This window comes from Tetrao urogallus, assembly GCF_951394365.1.
Source record: "Tetrao urogallus genome assembly, chromosome: 1".
Classification (NCBI taxonomy): domain Eukaryota; kingdom Metazoa; phylum Chordata; class Aves; order Galliformes; family Phasianidae; genus Tetrao; species Tetrao urogallus.
The window spans coordinates 172,104,104-172,125,345 of NC_136813.1; the positions used below are offsets into that span (position 1 = coordinate 172,104,104).

The 21,242-nt window shown below is 42.3% G+C and overlaps 1 protein-coding gene across 1 annotated transcript in view; it reads right to left on the bottom strand.

Annotated features, from left to right (window-relative positions):
* Nucleotides 1-9,989, bottom strand: part of WASL (WASP like actin nucleation promoting factor) — a gene marked incomplete at both ends in the record, with an annotated part of 48,974 nt that extends 38,985 nt beyond the window's left edge. Inside the window, one exon of the mRNA XM_079542661.1 lies at nucleotides 9,873-9,989. Coding sequence (XP_079398787.1) covers nucleotides 9,873-9,989 — 117 coding nt within the window. The remainder of the gene's footprint in view (nucleotides 1-9,872) is intronic.
* Nucleotides 9,990-21,242: the final 11,253 nt, after the last annotated feature.

The window sequence follows — 21,242 nt, forward strand, 5'->3', positions numbered from 1 at the left end:
GCTCTATGCATACCACCTATTACAAACTGTGTTTACACCACCATTCCATTCCTAAACCAAGCTCATTAATTTGGATGAGCACTAGGTAGCATTACCTAAATCTATGCCAGGAAGCATGCCAACAAATTAAACACAACAGACAATCACAGGACAGTGCCTGAGTTTATGTTACTGCCCTACTTAGGTTTTGTTAGTATCAATAAAAGCTGACTGACAGACCAGAGGTGAGGGAAAGGCCAGGATGCATTTTGCTTGCACAAAGCTCCTACGCATCCTGTATGGATCCATCTCACATCAGAGCTTGCCAGTTCTGGCTCCCAGGGATAAAAAAGTATGGACCACGTATCATACACATGGCCAGTGTGAGGGATGCACCCTGTGTTTATACTGGGTCAAGTCTGAGGCCACAGCTGGAACATTTGTTCAATAATCACAACTCACTTGAATGCTATAAATAGAGGGCAGAGGAACAGACCAGATATATTGTCTACAGGCAGCAGAGGGGCACGGATATTCCAATAATCTGTTAAGGAAATGTCTCAATGAAGAATTAAAGCACTCCTAAATGACATAAAAAGATGAAGTGAAAGCTCCATAACTTAGGGAAACATTCAGCACAAAACTCATCAAACAACTGAAATGCATCTAGGTGGGTTGCACCTTGTACAGCCTTGAACTAAGGCAAGAAGGACAGCATGTTTGCAGTCAGAAGCTGCAAGTCTCTCGAGTATGTAAATACTGGCACTTGAATATAACAAATCTCTCAACTTTTCTTTTTTTTTTAAAAGGACAAATGGTTTGTTGAATCACTCCTGAGTTCTAGAGATTAAAAATTACAAGCATTTTCAATTGTGATAATACTTCAAAACCTTATTTAGTTTTAAATTTAAAGTTCCAGCTACCCAAACTGAAAACAACTTACAGTGCAACACAGTCAACTTCTTTATGAAAGACACAAATGACAATAACATTGTGTGGCCAAAAAATACTGGTTGATAAAAAGCTGCATAAAATTAAGCACCAAACCTGTAAGTTTTTTGTAACCTGGCAGTTAACTGTTTCAAAAAAATATATATTTAAAAGCTACTAATCATCCTGTGTACCTAGTCAGACAAGTTTCATACCTGAGATGCTGATAGCTAAAGACAAAGAAACACCAACTCTACATTTAATTTATTAGAAACTACAGCTCCTTCCTTCACAGACACATGCAGAAGCCCTTGGCTGCAGCACTGCATAGAACACGCTACCACAGGATGTTCATCGTTTTCCCTTCTCTTGTCTGAGAACCACAAAAATCAAATACAGTTTTACAGAGACGAGTATATTTGGATGCCTTTGTGTATATTTGGAGTCATAAGCCAAGTGATGTTTCTGTTTGCTTTGGCTGACTGAGGGGGAGTAAGAGAGAAAAATGTCTACTTACAAAGAATGACCACATCTTAGCTGTGCTCAGAGAGAGCTGTCACATGCTAGGGGAGCAGGAAATAACTGAGAGTCCACTCAGAGCAGCACTAAGCAATTCTGTGGTTTCAAATCTGAGCGTGTAGAGTTGCTGAAGCCGTATCTTCCAGCATTCAGTTTCCTAATACAGCAGCGTCCGAACTGGAGAGCTTGGCCCTCCCTGGAGAAACAGCAGTGGAGGGTGGGGTAGTACAAGCCTGAGGAATATCACACTTAGGTTTTGCTGTTCCTTCTCTCACCCAAAAGTTCTCTTTTCTACATTAATGCTAACAATGACTTTGGGCCAGCAACGAGAAATAGGAGGAAAAATGTCTAATGGGCACATCTCAGGCTGAAGTGCATTGTACGCAAGAGTACGCAAGAGTAGCAGAGAACAGCTGGTTAGCATCGACTGCCTCCTCTCCCCATGCAACGCTCTGCTGAGCTAGGAGAATACAAACTGTGTCCAGCCCAGCACTGGGTATGGCTTGGGCTACATGCCAGATGAGACAACCAGTTCATCAGCAAGAACAAAGCAGTTGTGAAATAAAGAACAAAATGATAAGGGAGTGGAGGGAAGAACAGTGAGGAAGAAACACTCTCCTTTTCATTGGGATGTCTTTGTGCACATTCTGGATACAGGGGCTGGAGGGAGAAAGGGCTACTCTCACAAAGCAGCTGAGGTGCCAAGGAAAAAGAGGAAACGGGGAGGAAATCTTCCTGCTGGTACAGAAGGGCAGAAATCTTGTTAAAGATAGGAATGTTGTAATGAGGGAATGGAAGGAGACCCTGATGCAAACATACCAAATTCAGGGGATAAAAGTCACAGCACAGGACGCTGAAGCAAACCAGCAGAACAGAGCTTACAAGAGCAACAGTCACCACATCGATGTCCCAAGTGTCATTAACAACTCCACAATTATCTGCTATATAAAAATCTTAACAGAGTTCGATTTCCTCCAAGAAAAACATACTTTAAGAAGGCCATTGGTAGCACATGTTACAACAGAAGTAGTCTTAAGTTATAAAGCATTTTACACTTTTCTTTATTCCTTAGAAAGATACTAATACACAAATTAGTACTCTGTTCTTTTCTTATCCATGTATCACATATGGATAAATAAATCTCTTGGCAGTCACTTCAAGCATTTACTATTTAGGGATGAATTCCCATACTCAAATATTCTTGCTAGACAGAAAGATAAGTATTAGGTTTCGTTACTTAATATTCAAAGTATGTAATTTAGGAATCCATATTTTAACTTAACCTTTCTTGTAAATATTCCCAATTGTCTTGGGTAACTTTGGGAAAGCCATCATCATTAGACATTAGAAGCAAATGTATTTTTAAAGTGTTGGCAAACTCAGAGGCAACAGTTATCCTTCCACAGCTAAGAGTTCAGATAATGAAATACAGTTTTCTTAGCAGTCTGAAGAGCAGAAAACTGTATTTTCTTTCAGTAGGTTGGTGTTACTCATACTGCAGGCACAGCACCCTCAGCATATAAAACACACTTAATGAGCACAAATAGGCTCCTGTATGACTATACTGCTCTTATGCTGCACAGTGGCAAATTAGAAAAGGGGAGAAAAAGGCAAAATAACACATTCACTTTGAAGGGAAATGAGATGAACACAGGGGAATTCTGAATTACACATAAAGTTCTGAAGGGGAAAATAGTGTGTGAAATCTTACAGAAATGAAAACGCTTATGACCTTGATTAGCAAGCCTCAGTGTGATCTTTCAGCTTTAAACTAGTCACAATGGAGAACTGGAAAACCCATTAACACTTTCTCAGAAAAGTTAAAAAGAAAAAAAGCTGCCAGGAACAAGGATTTTAAAGATAGCTGATTAAACCGCTTCACCAACATGTGGATGCATGTATGAATGCAAGTGCCTAAGGTGAGCTGACATCTGCAGATCTGTCAGCATGTCATGGAGTCAAGGAGTAGCAGCTGTTCCTTTGCCAGCAACGATCTTCTCCTCTGAACATTAAGTCTACAGGAACTGAGTAATTTGTAAGAAGTTCTGTTAACAATATATCGTTATGGAAGAAGTTCAACATTGGAATTCTAATCTGAGATCCCTAAAGTGTGATGCACTGCATAAACATGAAGAGGTATCAGAAATTACCTACCTTTAACTCAAAGGTAGATGAAAGTACCAACTGAATTTGAAGAATTAAGAAAGGGAGCAGTTCTCTGTACGAGCATCTCCACGACTGTCTGCATTACATCTTTCTCCACTTGGCCCTTCTGCTCCTGTCACACAAAGATCACAGCCCACTTGAGAGTTTTAGAACGTAGCTGGGAAAGTTCAGGAAGGTAACTGTATAGCTATTTTGCCCATTTTATTGGTTAGCCAGGCATAAACAACAGGTCTGGAAGCCAAAGAATTTAGTGTGGCAGCACACCCACCATAATATTGAGAAACAAAACCATCTCTACAGCATCTGATAGTGCTCCCGTTTAAAACCACCCACGAAGATACACTTCAAATTCCCCTAAATCCACTTTGTATGATTTACTGTTACAAGGAAAAACTGGTCATCCAAGAAAAACCCTCTGTGCACAAGCAACACAATGCCAATCGTTCTTGAGGAAATCCTACCCTGACCAACTAATAAGCACTCTGTCTAGTGTTCACAGCACATTTCTGCTACATCCTTTATATTATTTAGGTATTAGGTCACGAAATCACAAGTGCTCTGCACTATACCAAGTCTTATTTCTGTACTGCAGAGATTCCTCAAGAGACAAGTCTACGAAACATGCTCTCTGGAAGAGAGGACACTATAAATCTTACCACACTCCTTTAAGTGAATTGCAAACATTCTCAAATAAAACACTGAAAAGCTCACCCAAACTATCACTGCTGCAGGCAGATCTGCCTATAGATCAACATAAAAACCAAAGCCCTTTGTCCTTCTGGTTACTGAACTACAAGGTTTCTCAGTGACAATCATTCATCAGATGCAAACCACTTCAACACCTCAATGCTGAGCTACCAGTGCCTGCTGCCATGTGCAGCTGCTGCCAACCAGCAATAACAGTGGCAAACAAACTCTTAATTCCTGCAGTTTGTGGAGACACCAACAGTCAAGCAATAAAGGTCATGAGAAGGCCTACAAAAGACAGGGAATTACCAGAACTCCACTAAAGGAAGTTTGAAATCTCAAGTCCAAAGAGCCTCCAGGAATACTAATTCAATCCTGACGAGATTTTTTTAGAAGGATGTTATACACTCTGCCTATGTTAGGCAGCTTATGTTAGACTCCTGAAAATTCCAGAAGAAAGAGTCCCAGAGGAAACACTCTAAAATGAGAAGATTCAAATCAATATTTATGATCAGATAAAGCAGAGAAATCACAAATTCATCATTCAAGGAGCAACAAAGTAGTCTTCCAATTTACATATCTGCATGAAATAATAAATTCAGTTTTATCTTCTAAGAGCTACCTCATTCTCGGGCGTTCTCCTAAACAAGCAGTATTCGGCCATCTTGGTGGAAATCCTGTAGTCAAAACATCTCATGAGTGTTCATCCAAATTCTTCCACCTGATTCTTAGCTGCAAAGTGCAGCTAAGTTACAGCTCAACTGCTTGTGACTACAAATTGCTCCCATCCTGTTGTGCCTTGGTCCTACAGGATTCCAGAGCACGTTATCAGCAGCATGCCTGGTATCTGTGACCAGCTGAGTAATCATGGAGGCTTCTGGGACTCAACTACCTGTGAAAGGTAAAAGGTTTACAAAGTAGTTCAGAAGAGAATGCAAGAGTTCTGAAGCCTTAATGGATTGAGGTTTACTCCAGTCAAATCTTACTAGATTTCCTTCTTTATGCTTACAAACAACACTTCCTAACAAAGTAGGACTCACTTTACACATCAAGACACCTAATATTTGGTGTCTACCATGAGTTAACAGACATTTATAGTGCCTACAGCCAAGCAGACAAATTCAGATCATAACTGTAAATTATTTTCTTGAGTTTAGGTAAGAGCCAGTGATAGCCACTGACAACTGTGGAACTCAAACACAGGAATTTCTCTTATCCTGAACTAAACCGTAGTTTTCATGATCTGGTTCTTTCTCTCAAATACATTCAGAAATAAGACACAACATCTTGTACAGCATTCACGTGTAGTCTAAAACATTTCTCAGCCATGAGCAAATTATTTATTTACTACATAGTTCACTATCCTTGTTTAATAGCAGGCTGTAAGGAAAATAAGATTGAGAAACACTTAATGATGAAACACCTCCGCTGCAGATATAAGGAGGCAGTTTGAGGACACTGACTTGCTCTGAAAAGTCCCACCTGACCCAATCCTGTGAAAATCACTTTTGTAGGCCCAAATTTGGTTCAGAGGGAACAGTTAAAAACCAGTGTAATTCTCAGGTTAGCCCTGACACGCTGCTTAGGGATGTGACTACAGTGGATACTAATGAGGCATCTGAAGAAGTTGCATGGTTTTGCATAGAATAGGACTGACACACAGAAATTCAGGCTCAACTCAACATCTTGTGTTTCACAGGACCCTACCCCTTTCCTTCTGTATTCTCCTTCCGCATCTCGCTTAAGCCCAGATGCAAACATGAAGCCATCAGCACATCTAAACAGATGACTAACTTCCTCCCATCTCTTCAAGAGATAACTCCTTTTCAAACTACAGCCTCAGCTTTTCTGCTACCCTCACAGACGTGCAGCCTGCAGCATAAACTCGAAGTGACAGAGCCCCAATACTTCTCTGCCACACGAGGCCTCCAATTACTCCGACCTGTAGTCTGCTGTCAAGTCTTAGTTCATGTTATCATAAGCACAAGTAATCTTATAAGTCCCTTCTTGGAGAAATCTAATTCTTATCAATCAAGAACTAAAACTTCCATTTACGCTTTAATTGTTTAATCTGGAGCATTACTGAAACTTGTCCTTTGGCTCTGACATACAATCTCATTCGGGTCACATGCATTTTAAAAGCAGCCAAAACAGTTCCTTGGTTTACTGTTGTGTCACTTCACTTTCTGCATTCTTTACCAGTTCCTGTTTACCACATTAACTACAGAAAGATCTTAGCAACTAGCTATCCCTAGCCTTGCTTTCTTATCCGAATGTTCAGTCCCACTCCTAAGCACTATAAGATATCCAGACTCCATCGACCGCTTCCAGTGCTATCAACTACACAATTGCCATGTGGTTTTTTTTCTTTCCTGAGGTCTCTAAAAAGCATAAAACTGTTTCTGCAGAAAAAGTAATTCTACATCAGTGATGTTACTAATTAATCACTATTAGTTATAAAACACTATTAATCATGCAAATTAATGAAGTGTCGTCTTTATTAGAATGAATTAATTGGACACCTACTATTTTATCCTTAAACCGATTCCTTAGGTCAAAACTGAAGCAAATTCAGCAAAATCATACAAGCTTAGCATAGCTATTAAAATATTCTGATAATATATACAAGAATCTCATAGCTCAGATTAGGATAAGTTTACACAGACTTAATTTTACATTATGATACAAATAAGATAAAGAACTACTAAAGGGAGTAAACTTCACACCTGACAGATAACAAACGTCACGTGCCTGAATAAAAATTAGTTAAATGCTTTTCATGTACCCATGCAGCAATGAAAGTCCTGGCTGGCTACCTGCTTGACACCCTGAAGCAGTTCTACACTTGGCTTAGTATTTAAACTAAATTAGCTACAGCTTTAAATATAAGTCAATGGCTTGTTTTAGCCCCTGACAAATTAGGCTTTCAAAGATAGTGCATCTGCTTACCAACTCAGACAAGCATTTTATATCTCAGCAAAATAATAATAATAATAAAAAAGCTAAGATCAGTAACCTTTACATGGATTTGACTACTAAACAATGAGATTCTCAGAGTACCAGTATAAAGGTATCAGCCCCACCAACACAAACACAATTATGGTTCTTCACCCACTTGTATCACATCTATCAGTCATAATGACTTAAGGTGTCATTGAAATTATGTCAATACTGAATTTCATAGGTTGTGAACACTCAATCAGTATGATTAATTAAATTGCTTTTCCACAGAATAAAAATCTGAGTAGTGCAATCTCAATGTAGCTGCCTTGTAACCAGTCCAAGACAATCAAAGGCAGGTCTGTTGAAGTAGATCAGGTCCAGAAAGCCACGTGCTTTCTTAACCAAGACCCCCAAGCCTGTTTACAGCACTATGCCCTCCACAAGAGCATCACAAGTTATTACTATAAAAAGAGTATCTAGGATCATAGTCTCGTGTCTCAACTGCTCCTCTGGCACTCAATCACATAAACATAAGGTTATATAAAACATAACCTGAAGTGATACTGGGATGACAGAAACATCACGCACAGCATCAAACCCATGCATCACTTGCAGCAGTCTGAGAACACAGCCAGACCAGTCTGCGTGAAAGCAAACTTGCAGCATCCTAAGAAACTCGCAAGATTTTTCTTCCCCTACCATTTATTAAGTTTTGCTAATGAATAATTCAAGCATGGATATTAAGAGATCAAATATCATGCATATTACAGCAAGAGGGCATTCATCAGCACAGCATGCTAACACTGAGTTACAGTCAAGCTAGAAGGTCAACAGTGCCAGGAGTGCACTTAGGCTCTGATCTGACATTTCAGATTCAAACCGGATAGCAGAGGTGGTGACCATCCCCAGGTGCCCATTCCACTCTTCTGATAGAGGCTGCCACCCTTGCAACAGAAATGCTAGATTTGTTCATGAATCAGTTTCCAAACTGCCACCTTTTTGGCTCAGCCCAACGTGTCTGGTTTATCTCTGGAGCTTTTGGACTCAAGCCCTCAGGGATACAGCAGAGACGAACTACAACATGAGCCTATGCTTAACCTGGAGACTACACAGGGCAGGGGTCAAAAGGGAAGTGGCTGGGACAATTGGGAAATCTTTGACTGAAATGGCATCCAAAATTCAGTGAAAACCTTAAGAATGCATAAATTCAGGAAAAACATGAAGTGAGACACATCTATAAAGCTATCAACCCGCCACAAATCACATCACCCAGATACTATACAGATATTTGTCTCTAAAGTCTGCCTTAAGTGGTATTTACGCAGAAAAGTTGAGAATGTGAGTAGGTAAGTGTTAGAGCTGAGCATAACGTGTTCCCTTGACAAGAAAATCAGACTTGTAGAAAAACAAACTCACACAATTTCATGTGCTTTTTTAATTTAGTTTTTTTTTTTTTTTTTTTTTTTTGGCAAAGGAATCAAACACATGAAATGCGTGCCTGAAAAATAGCTTGATTACAGATTTCTTGCAGATTTATTACTTCACGAAAAGTCTCCTCTTGACGTGTTTCACGATCACATCTTTTGACCCATTCCAGTGTAATTACTATGACAGCATCCTATTTAACTCACCCAATGTCAACATTGCCTACTTCCTGCTCAGTTACTGCATCTCCTGCTTTCCTGCAGGAGTCGGTTTGATCAACAACACCATCTCAAAGTCCAGAGTTATGTAGAACCATTGAGACTGCCCTGCTGTCCTACTTCAAGGCACAAACTCATGCTCATGGCAAACGTCACTGCATGACAGCAGGACGTCAGGTACCCGGCATTAGTAACCCAGCACTGCACACAAAGCATTGGAAGACGTTCAGGTGACAATTCTGAGTGGCTTCTGAGTGGCCATTTGAAAAAAAAGAATAAAAAAAAGAGGATTCTGTATTCAAAAATACAGAAAAGAAAGTTTAAGATAAGCTGCACTCCTCCTAAAACATGGAGCTAACTTTTAAAGGCAGTTTCTGTCACCGTTTTTAAAACACAGATGAGTACAACTCTACACTGAACTGCAAGAGGGTATTCTAAAAACGCAGAACTCGGCGACATACTTGGGGAACGCGTTCACCAGAAGCTTGTTCTCCTTAAATTGCTGCGTTGCCTTATTTTTGAGCCGAGAGCCGGAGGTGCAGCACCTGAGCACACGGACCTGCCCTCCGGGCCAAGTACGGAGCAGGGCAGGCCCGGCGCGGACACGGGCCTTCCACCGCTCTGTCGTGCCGCAGGTTCAGCCCGGGGCCGCGCCGAGCCCCCAGACCCCCGGCCAGCTCCCCCGCGGAGCTCAGCCCTTCACAGCGCCCGCAGACCCGGCCCAAGCGGCTCGGATCCCCGCGGAGAGGCGAGGCCGGGCCGAGGGTTCGCGCGGGCGGTCCCGCCGCCATTCATCGCGTCCCCCCTACGCTCCGGGCAGCGGCCGGGCCCCGCCGCCGAGCCCCCTCCGGGCAGCGAGCAGGGCCGGACAAACTTCCGGGCGAGAGCCGCGAACGGGGCAGGGAGGGAACGGGGCGGGGGGGGAGGAGAGCTGGGCCGCTGGGAAGGACCGGGGCCGGGCAGCGCCGCCGCCCCTCGGCTCGGCACGGCTCGGCAGGCACTCACCACGCATTTCTTGCCGAGGAAGCTGAAGAGGCTCTCGTTCTCCTGCGGGGTGAGCAGCAGCGAGCCGACGTTGGTGACCCGCCGCGGCTGCGGGGGCTGCTGCGGGGCGCCGCTCATGGCCGGGCCGGCACGGCGCTGCCCTGCGACCGTTGGAGCCCGCGGCCCCCTACTCCTCCTCCTCCTCCTCCTCCTCCGCTGTGGCCTCGCTCACAGCAGCCGCATCGCGGAGCCTCCCTCTCGGGGCCGGGGAAGGAGGGAGGCGGAGGGGTAGGGGGGCCCGGAGAGCGGCCCGCGGGGGGGGCGCCGGGCAGGAGGCAGCGCCGGGCAGGAGGCAGCGCCGGGCAGGAGGCAGCCCCGGCGCCCGCAGCCGATGGCGCCCGCCCCTCCGAGCGGCACTAAACTTCCAACTTCGGCCCGGCTCCGGCGGCCGCACAATCCAACATGGCAGCGGGGGCGGGCGAGACCACAGCGCGCGGCAGCCAGAGGGGAGGCCGTGAGAGAGAGAGAGAGAGAGAGAGAGAGGGAGCGCGCCGCCGCCACGACCATGCGCCGTGCGGGCCGCCGCCGCCTTCCGCTCCCGCCCCTCCTCGCCCGCCAGCTGGCGCGGAGCGTTCCGCCCTGCCCTGCCCTCAGTACCTGCCCGGCCGGCCCGGCGGCTGCTGCGGGGCGGGGAGTGCGGCGGGTGGAGGAGGAAGGAGCGAGGAATGAGGAAGGGGCGCGGAGGGTTGCGGTGCTCCCGAGGCTGCGGGGACAGTTGGCCGGGCCCCTCGCTGCTGCAAAGCTCTCAACCCCGGGTCTGAAAGCACGGACGGGGCCGCGGTGCGTTCGCTTGGGGAGTGAGGAGGTCTGTGCCAAGAGCCGTCAGCAAACGCCATTTGTGTTAAGTGAAGTTCGACAGCACAGCGAGCGGCCCGGCTCCATGCTGTACGGCACCTCGGGAGCTGAGCTGCTGTCCAGTTTTGAGTCAAGCGTGGTCTAACTTGTAACTTAAAAACCTTAGTGACCTTTTGACATTGGAAGGGGAATGTCTCTTCTTGTGGTTCACCATGCAAATTATCAATTGCGTTACCGCACATTACCGCACGCTGTGTTACGTTGGGAATTAATGATGCGTTCTTGCTGTGCAGAAGCAATTCCGTCTTTACACAGTCACGCGGGGGGAGGGGTGGGGGAGCAGTGGGTGTCAGCCATCGCACTGCCGTGCAAGCAGCAATGGGAACTGCGAGCTCCCAGGTGAAGCTGCTGGGAAGGAACACCCCGTACAGGCAGTGCCTGTTGGCAGCAGAGCTCTTGCCCTGCTTCACTCCTGCTTCACGTGTCAGTATCCAGCACAGATGGAGGCTGAAGGCATTCAAAGCTCAAAGACACTGACCTCAGCTGCTGTGTGACTAGGCTGGCTTTGGCTGTGTGGAAGAAGTGCTCATGCTTCTTGAGGACAAAGTTGAATACCAGTAGGATTCTGGGGTGCATTAAAAAGAGCGTGGCCAGCAGGTCAAAGAAGGTGATCCTCTCTCTCTGCCCTGGTAAGGCCAGATCTGGAGTACTGTGTCCAGTTCTGGGCTCCTCAGTTCAAGAATGACAGGGAACTTCTGAAGAGAGAAAATGAGGAAGAGCCTGGAGCATCTCCCATATGAGGAAAGGCTGAATGACCAGGAACTATTCAGCCCAGAGAAGACTGAGAGGGGATCTCATCACTGTTTATAAATATCTGAAGTGTGGGAGTCAAATGGATGAAACTTTTTTTCAGTGTTTTGCAGAAACTGGACAAGGGGCAATAGGCAAAAGTGGAACATGGGAAGTATCATATAAATGTGAGGGAACTTGCTTTAGCAGAGGGTTGGACTCGGTGATCCCCAGAGGTCCTTTCCTACAGCTACAATTCTGTGATACATTGGCTTTACCTCCTCTGATAAATCAATTGTCCATCTGGAAGACAAAGCAACACCCCCCATGGTGATATGCTTTGTATTAAAAGAACTGAAGTAGCACAGGAGAAAGGAAACCAGAGAAGCACCAGGGGAAAACCTGCGAGTACAAATCTTTGTATGAAGCTCTGTTGATTTCTCTTCATATCTTCCAAAAGGTCTGGCAGAAACAGATGGCAGCCCCTTCTGCTTACAGACCCTTTTCCCATACTTAAAGGAGCTTCTAACTATGTCTGAAAACATGAGGAAGAATGAGTAGTGGAAAATCCCAATCTTTCAGGAAAAAAAAAAAATATATATATATGTGTGTGTGTGTGTGTGTGTATGCGTATACAGGACTCCTCAGCATGAAGGTTTCACAGAAGTGGCATGGGTCTTTACTGTAAAGGAAAGTGAACAGTAGGAATCAATACTTTCAAAGTATTTTTATCAGTCATAGGCTCTTTAGTCTTCATTTCTTTACTGTGTAAGTATGTGCATATTTTAGTAGAAGGGGAAATATTTTTGCTAAGGAATATTGGCAGCATTCCGTTTGTTGAAGATATACGTAAAGAGATAAAACACATGGAAGCACTTTACAAGGCATTTTTTTTCCCCTTGCATAACAATTATGTTATAGCCAGCGCCTGTTTCAAAGAATTGTAAGTACCTGTCTTGGTGGTTACAGTCTAAATAGCTAAGAATATAATCCACTTTTCACCAGTAAATGCTGGTACTCTCCTCATGTCTGTGCCCCACTGCATTCATTGCTCTTTTCCTCATTTCTGGTAACTTTGACTTCTTGTTCCTCACTGTGTAGATCCTTCCATTCAAACAGAGTCCTGATTTTAGTTGTGATGCTTTTTGCTTCATGCTGTTCTTCTGACACCTGCTAGCTTGTAGTTATTCTCAAGGGCCTTCAACTTTCAGGCTCTATTGTTTGGGTTTTACTTGCTTTTTTAATGGGGTAGACAGGAAAGGGAAGAAAAAAGGACTATTTTCAGATCCTGTGTTTCATTAATTATGCAAAAGCTGTTTCTGTTTTTGTATCACAGCAGAGCAGTGAGTCCTGAGGTGAAATGGAAATATCAGTATGTGATGATGAGTACAAGGGACCTAAAGAAAAATAGATTTGTGCCTTTAGTATTTACATTTGCATTAATATCAGCAAAAAGCTGCTATTCCTGCATAAAACATCCAATTTCAAGCAAAATTCTGTTAAGCAAAGCCACCAAGCAGAATTATCTGACTATATTTTGAAGAAATTGCAATGCTCTTTCTGACCTCTCTTAGAGAAATTGCTGTCTTTGTTTATCCTCAGCTTTCCTCTGAATTTCCTACGGTAGTAGGAAGCTTCAAACTGTGTTGCCCACTTCTGATGCCTCTGAATTTGTGGGAAGCAGCTATTAATTTGTATTTTTCTATTCCCCAGTGATGCCAGTTCATAACAAGTATGTTGGAAGTGACATACTAATATCAATATAAACAAGTGTCATGATTTTACAGGTTTGTAATATAGATATTTATATTTAGTAAACAGATTTTATGATCCTTGGCAGACTTATCTTTTACAGAAATTTTGTCACTCTGAAGTTTATCTTTAAATGTAGACTTTTACAATTCTCAGTAATTTTTTGCAAGCTGAAAATTGAATTCCATAACTAGTCTAAAATACACACTTTGAGTTTCAGAGCTTAAATATTAGCCCAATTTCAGGAAGAATGTTCTGCAATTGAAAATGAAGTAAAAAAGGTAAGGAAGAGTTTCTGTTTCTTTCCCTAGAGCCACAAATTGCAGTGTATTTCAGAGTTGTTTTTTTTTAATTTCTGGATTGTCTGAATGCAGTAAGTTAGTTCTCTGAGGATTTATGCATGGTTTGTTTGTTTGTTTGTTTGTTTTTGCAGCACTGTGTTTCTCAAATCTTTATTTTTTTCCTCAGGTCATACAGTGTGGTACTCTTATTTTCCAAAAGGTGAAGCAACAGTTGATTACACTTGAAGAACTTGAAGATTAAAGGGAAATGAAATTTAAAAATGAAAAATAAATCCTAACTAACTTCTATCTTCAGTCTCATATTCAGTGGCAAGTGAAACAGTATAAAACAGGCACAAACATCACTGCAGCAACCACATAAACATGGCTGGGGGAGATCACAATTGTGAATGTATAATTAGTGTCACCACACTCAGGGAGCGTGTCAACAGGGTGGCAGAAGAACAGACCGAAAAAAAAAGGAAAGGCTCCTTTCCCTCAGCACCCTTTCTGGATGGGCCTGTAGAAATCACTAATCCATTTACTGCGAAACCACTTGTGGTCACCAAAAAAAGAGAAGTCGCATTGTGGTTGAAAATGGTGTTTGAACTGTGAAGATACAAGTTCTCTTTTTCAATAAGCCACATTGTTTTTTCTACGTAGACCTCATTTAAGAGAATTGGCTATTAGCTATTTTACTCAGAAGATGTTCCTTCACTTCTACTGTCTATATACTGAACCAAGAAGCATTCAGGAATCCTAGCCTGCTCTGAAGGGAACTGGATCATCAGGTTACAGGTCGTTTCAGGTCCAGTCACTGTATATCATTTTTCTCTGAGATTTTATATCATTTGTTTCAGGTGGGTAACAGCCTGGAATAAAGAGGATCTGAAGTCTATCATGTCTTTTTTCTCTATCTTGAATGTATATCCTATAATTTTCAGTCACAGAAGGACATGAAGCAGCCACAGATGTTGCGAAGTCGACAATTGAGTTTGAAAGTTGACAATTAAGTTTGATTTTGATTAGTAAAGCTTCTGCTAACTCACTGTAAATGTGAAACTGTTGTGTCAGTAGAAGAATCCTCCATTTAAGGGCCAGCCAGCAGAAGAGATCCTTGCTGCTAGAGTGAGCAGACTGAAGCCTGAGAACCCATGCAGTAGGACAATATGTTCTTTCATTTCTTGCACGAATGCAGATGTGTGTGTCAGCTAGAACTTTTTCTCCACTCGTTTTTCTCCACTCCAATCATTTACAGTTCCTGAGCTTATCTACAGTTCCTTAATGGCCTGAAAGATAGGAAAGTATTGCTGTCCTTTTCAGGGCTGTGTAGAAGGACCAAAGTAGAATATGAGGCATCTTCTCTTTCCTTTTAATACCTCTTGGTTATGCAAGTGTATTGATGATTGTCTGCAGAAACAGTGGAACAGTTCTGTGGCTGCTCTGAAAATTAGAAGAAAACGTTTTCACTTCCCCAGCCTAGCTATCATCATAGCTCATCTTCAAAATAGTATGCCACAGGGTTTGTTGAAACACTCTTAACTCTTCTTGCTTGGCTTATACCTTAGAAGAGATACGTCCTGAATTTTACACCCAACAATAAACATGAATGGAGTACTGCAGTTAATTTTGATTTATTTGCAGGTATTAAAAAGAACTTTCATTCTTTCCTCTAAGCTTCCTGGTAGCTTTTAAATTCAGTGTAATGAAATCTCTTTCCAGCCATTAACCAGCCTCTGTACAGCTCAAGAACTTCAACAGTCAAAAAAAAAAAAAAAAGGAAAATGTTTTCTTTCCTTACTGTTGTACAGTCATGCTGTACATTTCCTTAACAACAGAAATCTTGGTCTGGCTTTGAAATGTCAGCTTGTTTGCAGCGTGACTGACCTTCCACCCTGACCAGCACGGCTGTGATCAGGAAGACTCATCCTTACTGAGCTTACTGAGCTGAGGGTAGAACAAGCCTACATTTGAAATCCATCTTTTTTACTGGCACTGACAGTGCTAAATATGTTCATATTTGCCCTCTGATAGCTAGCTTGAGATCAGTGCTCTGCACCCGGTATGTCACTAAACGACTGTTCAAATATGCAACACAACTCAACAACAGTTGCAATTTGTATCTTGGTGGATGATTTATTTGCTTGTTGCAGCTTTTCAATTTTAATTCCTTTAATTCTGTATCCTGCACTGAACAGCCCTACAGAATAGGCATGAACTTTACCTTGGATCCTTATGGTGTTGTATTGGGCCTTATAAAACCAGATGCTGTGTTAATCCTGTGCTGCCCTCCAGTAAGGTCAAAGAGTCAAAGAGCTGGATCCCATCAAGGATCAGCCTTCCTCTGATGGAAAGATTCAGACCTAGGGTTTCACTGCTGCTTCAAACTGTCACTTATGTGTTAGAGCTTCTCTAATCATCTGTGTGGTTTTGCTAGTTAATGCAAATGCAGAGAAGAAGAGGAGAGGAGAGGAGAGGAGAGGAGAGGAGAGGAGAGGAGAGGAGAGGAGAGGAGAGGAGAGGAGAGGAGAGGAGAGGAGAGGAGAGGAGAGGAGAGGAGAGGAGAGGAGAGGAGAGGAGAGGAGAGGAGAGGAGAGGAGAGGAGAGGAGAGGAGAGGAGAGGAGAGGAGAGGAGAGGAAAAGAGCAGCAGTCTTTGCATATGATCATTTTTGAAGGCCTATTGCTCGACCTCATAAAGCAAAACTGAGAATATGTATTTCTTGATCACCCTGATTTTTTTGTTCAAGATTATTTATGTCAGCTCCAGGCCAACTACAGCCTCTGGTGTGGTGACCCAAATGGTTTTTAGAGGAAAAAGAGAACACACTTAACAGACAGAGAAGCTTAACAGTATATAAGCAAGATGAAACGGAAAGTATAGCAAACTGTCATGAGAAGAAGAATGAAAGCACCAGCACTAGTGAGGCCGCACCTCGAGTTCTGTGTCCAGTTTTGGGCCCCTCACTGCAAGAAAGATATTGAGGCCCTGGAACGTGTTCAAAGGAGGGCAACAAAGCTGGTGAGGGGTCTGGAGCACAGGCCATATGAGGAGAGGCTGAAGGAGCTGGGAATGTTCAGCCTGGAGAAGAGGAGGCTCAGGGGAGACCTCATTGCTCTCTATAACTTCCTGAAGGGAGGTTGTAGTGAGCTGGGGGTCGGCCTCTTCTCTCGTGTCATTAGTGATAGGACCAGAGGGAATGGCTTCAAGCTACGGCAGGGGAAATTCAGGCTGGACATGAGGAAGTATTACTTTTCAGAAAGGGTGGTCAGGCACTGGAATGGACTGCCCAGGGAGGTGGTGGAGTCACCGAGCCTGGGGGTGTTCAAGGAAAGGCTGGATGTTGTGCTGAGGGACATGGTTTAGTGGGAGCTATTGGGAATAGGTGAACAGTTGGACTGGATGATCTCTTAGGTCTTTTCCAACCTTGGTGATTCTATGATTCTATGAAAACCATCAAATTGTTTTTCACAACTATATGCAATTGACTGCTGCTTATGTATATGATGAACCAGCAAGACAGCCTGCAGTCTGCCTAGTTTTTCACCACAGAAGTAAAAAGTCTAAAAATCTTTATGTTTGAATGCATCCTGGTAAGTAAAGCTAATCAAATTTCTATAACAATTAAGGAATATCTAGCACATTTAGCATATGCAGACAAGTTACTCTGATTGGTATTTTTCTGTCTACCCTATTGTTTCATTCAGTTAACTCTTTCCATGCTATTTTAAGATGGTACATAAACACGGTATCAGCGTATCACATGAATATCTGTCACTTTATTCATGCTTGCCAACAAAGCCGTGCTCCTTGCAAAGGAGCAGAAGTCACTAGTTTGTTTGATGAGAACTACTCATTCTTTTCTTTTCATGAGTACTAACTAAAATATTGCTGTGTCTGTTGCACAGCAGTGCCTGAATCCCTGCCTTGGTCTGGTGCCTCTCAAATACCTATGAGAACTCAAAGGCTGTGTCAAGGGAGGAAGCATTAAACTTTGAGGGGAACATCTGCATCTTGCCTCCTAAAACTAACCAGCGTGGATAAATGCTGACTCTGTAGGCTATAAACTGAAATAGAGACATTCATTTAAATTCCTGTAATTGAATTTTTTTTCTATATTTGTTTGCAACAAGTGCGTTTTGAAAGATATGTATGTACCACTTTTTGCAGGCACGACAGTGCTTCAAGCCAAACTTCAATTTTGTTAAAAAATATCTGTCTGTTTCAGACCTGTAATTTTTCATCTGATGAGATATTTCTTGTGGATTTTAAGAAGGCTGGAACTGCATGTGTTAGAAGTTGTAACTTTGGACTTACTTTTCAGTGTTTGTTCAAACTGCATAACATGCAATACTGACCTGTTCTGTCCAGTCAGGTTTCTTGGCCTCGAATTCTCTTGTATCAGTTTAAAAATGCAACCAAGTATGTTCATTTAAAACACTTTCACAATAATTGCAATAAGGCCAAGAACTATTTGGGAGCTAGAAGCCACAGCGCAGTTAATGAGGCTTTCTGGGAAAATACTTGCTACTGCTGTAGCAGCTCTTTCACAGAGGTCATGGCATGGAGCCAGGGGAGGTTGGTAGACAACTAGGCAACCAGAAAAGAACAAGTGTGTCAGCATGTACAGCTGATTACTGTGAGAATGATTTTCCATAAGCATAGCCTGCACAGTGTTTGTTTCAGAGGGGTTTAATTTTGCTCTCAACTTGCTAGCAAGTAAGTTCTTTTTAACTGTGGTAAAAAGTCATTTGTTCAAATTAGAAGGAATAAGTCAGTATCATTTTTAATAATACCATATCACAATTGGCTTTTGTTTTGATTTCTGTTAGCTACAGTGATCATTTCTAAATTGTCTCAAAACTAGAAAATATGAGAAATCTTACCCTAAGTGTGAGAGAAGAAGGCAGCCTTTAGTCACTACATTTTCCTGCTTGTGAATGCCAACTGGATTCCAGTGTATAATCCTAAGAAATAAGAACACTTTCTTTTCTAGGTTTGTGGTTACAACTACAGCATAACTCAGTTGGGTCAGTTTTGTGGTGCTCTATCACCCATAGTATATGTAACCAAGTATTCCTGAATCGCAGTGTCCGAAGCAGGTGTAAGTGTGTTTGGCTGCTGCACTGTGTCTGTGCTTCCTTCTCCAGCTACATTTGCATGCAAGGTCAGGGTTGACAGAGTGCATTGCACAGATCTGTTTATGGAGGTGTCCTTCACGCTAATCCCTTGTTAGCTAGTTGCCTAAGGTATAAAGTAGACTGACTGGAATAAATGCATGAACTGTAAACCTTCAAAAGAAAAGACAAAATCAATTCATACTTACACTGAAAAATGTTTTTGACAAAATGATGATACATTCAGTTTTTAGTATTGTTCTTGAATATATAGAATGTTTGCCAAAATCTCTATAATCACCTGTGTTTTATTGCAGAAGTGCTGCAATCCATAACCTGAAGCCTGTTTAATTTTGCAACATGAGCTATCTTTATCTATTATTTATTGTCTTCATGTATGAGGATAATCTGAACATCAGACAGAAAGAACACCTTGGCTTTGAGGATGAGTTATAGGAGCGAGATGAAACTTGGTAGGAAGAAGTGCTGTGGTTAAGTGTCTCAGCTGAGGAAAGCAAGCATGGTGCAGAACTATCAGCATGGAGACTTGGGTAGGCAAATGCAAGCCGTGTGGACTTCAAAGGGAGAGATTGCTGCTAAAGCCAGGCAGGTGTTATTACACTTGTAAAGGCCTTAATGTACCTGACTGGAAACAATGCATATGATTCTGTCTGCCCATTTTCAAGAAGATGAATTTTGTAGCTGAGAATGTGCTCTATCAAATAGTCTTATCATACTCTTTGTAGCTGTTGTAGTTTCCATGGATATAAATAGGAGGCATTACTTTTGGAGTGATATACTCATGTATCTATCCTATGGATACATGTAATTATTAAATGATGCATACTGACTGCATCCTTGTATATTAGATGAGAGACTTTATGAGAAATATCTCAGGGAAGAAATGCCTTCTTGAAAGAAAAGGCAGCATTGGTTCAAACGAAAATGTTTAGAAATTAATACTGAAAACATGTAGACAAAAATGTATAGATTCCTAATTGTGAGGACAGTCTGTACCATTTCTCCAGCAGGGTTAAGTGGGTGCAAAAGAAGGAAACCACCTTTTACCTGGAGCTCGAGACATTAATCAAAGGGATTCTATAGAGTTGCCTTTAACACCGTAGGATGGGACTCAATAATTCAGAAAATCTCTTTACATTTTCTGTTCTTATGAGTTTTGCAGGCATCTAAGAAGTAATAATAAAAGCAGTCACTGGATGAATTCACAATCCCCCAACTTAAGTTGTATAAAAGTAATAAATGATTCAGTGTCTGTTGGAGAGCAGTGGACAGTAGCTACTAAACAAGTCTGCCCAATATTAATTTAAGTCTTTGTTTAGTCTGCAGTGGTAAAACTGCTCTGAATAGAAAAAGGATGACAAAATACATCTAACAGTACTTGACAAAAAGTTTTTTCATTCTATTTAGCACTTTCCAATAACAGACAATCTCTACTGCATTTCGTAAAAGGTAAAGAAGACTGTTGCAGCCAGGTTAGCTTGAAAAAATTATAACCTCTCTTTAGTGCTCTGCTCACACTCTGAATCTGCAGGTCAATGGTTAAATGAAGTCTTTCTCAGAGGAATTTTCCACTGTGAGTCATAAGCGTTGGATTGACAACCTTTATAGAAATTTAAATGTAATCCTATTAAACAATACACTTCTGTAAATGCTGAAGGGCAGATTTCTTTCACTGGCTGTGGGGGCAGTAAGCTGCAGTATCTCAGAGGACAGCTGGTAGAGAATCCATGTAGCTGTGCAAATGGAATAAGGCTAGGGATTGCTAGGCTAGGACTTCCAGCATCTCATCAGAAAGACAGGATATCTAATGGTACAGAACCCACCAGCCAGCAGCAATTATCTGCATGGTGTTTGCCCACGGGAATAGAGCAACTGTTACATCAGTAAAAAACTGGTGTTTGGTTTTTTTTTGATATCCCATTTGAGCAAGATACTTTTCTTGCAGGCTTCATTTGAATTAAGAATATCAGTAAAATGCTAATATATCTATCACAATACCGCCTGGTGTTGATTTTAAACATACAAAAGTTAGAAAAACCATTTCCTCTAAATTAACTTTGTGGATTCATTAACATTTGCTATATCTCCTGTAGCTATAAATTTGGATTTATGCTGAGTTTACTCTCACGTAACTGCAGAATTTGGCCATATATACCCTTATAACCTCTGGCTAACTTATAAGTGAAAAATGCAAATGTACTAAAAATGATTTAAAAATGCAGACACCCTTCTTGTCACAAAAAAATAAGGCACATATATTGGAAAATGCTTTTTCCAATATTAGAAATAATAGTTTGGCATATGTAATGGCCAGCCATCCAACTCAGCAAACTCACAGAGGGGAAAATTAGGGAGATCACAGATGATGTTGTAATGATTCAAAGGAGGAATGCTGAAAAAATGGGGGACGTGGAGGCGATAGACAGGGTGCTGGAGCAGCAGAGAGCTGAGCACCAGCCATCTGGGAGCAGCCAAGTCCTGATGCTCTGCTACGCTGTGTATGTGCCCTGGGCACTGTGTGAGCTAGACTCTTGGTGAGCTCTCTGAACACCTCGGTGGTGGGCAACTCTCAGTGCA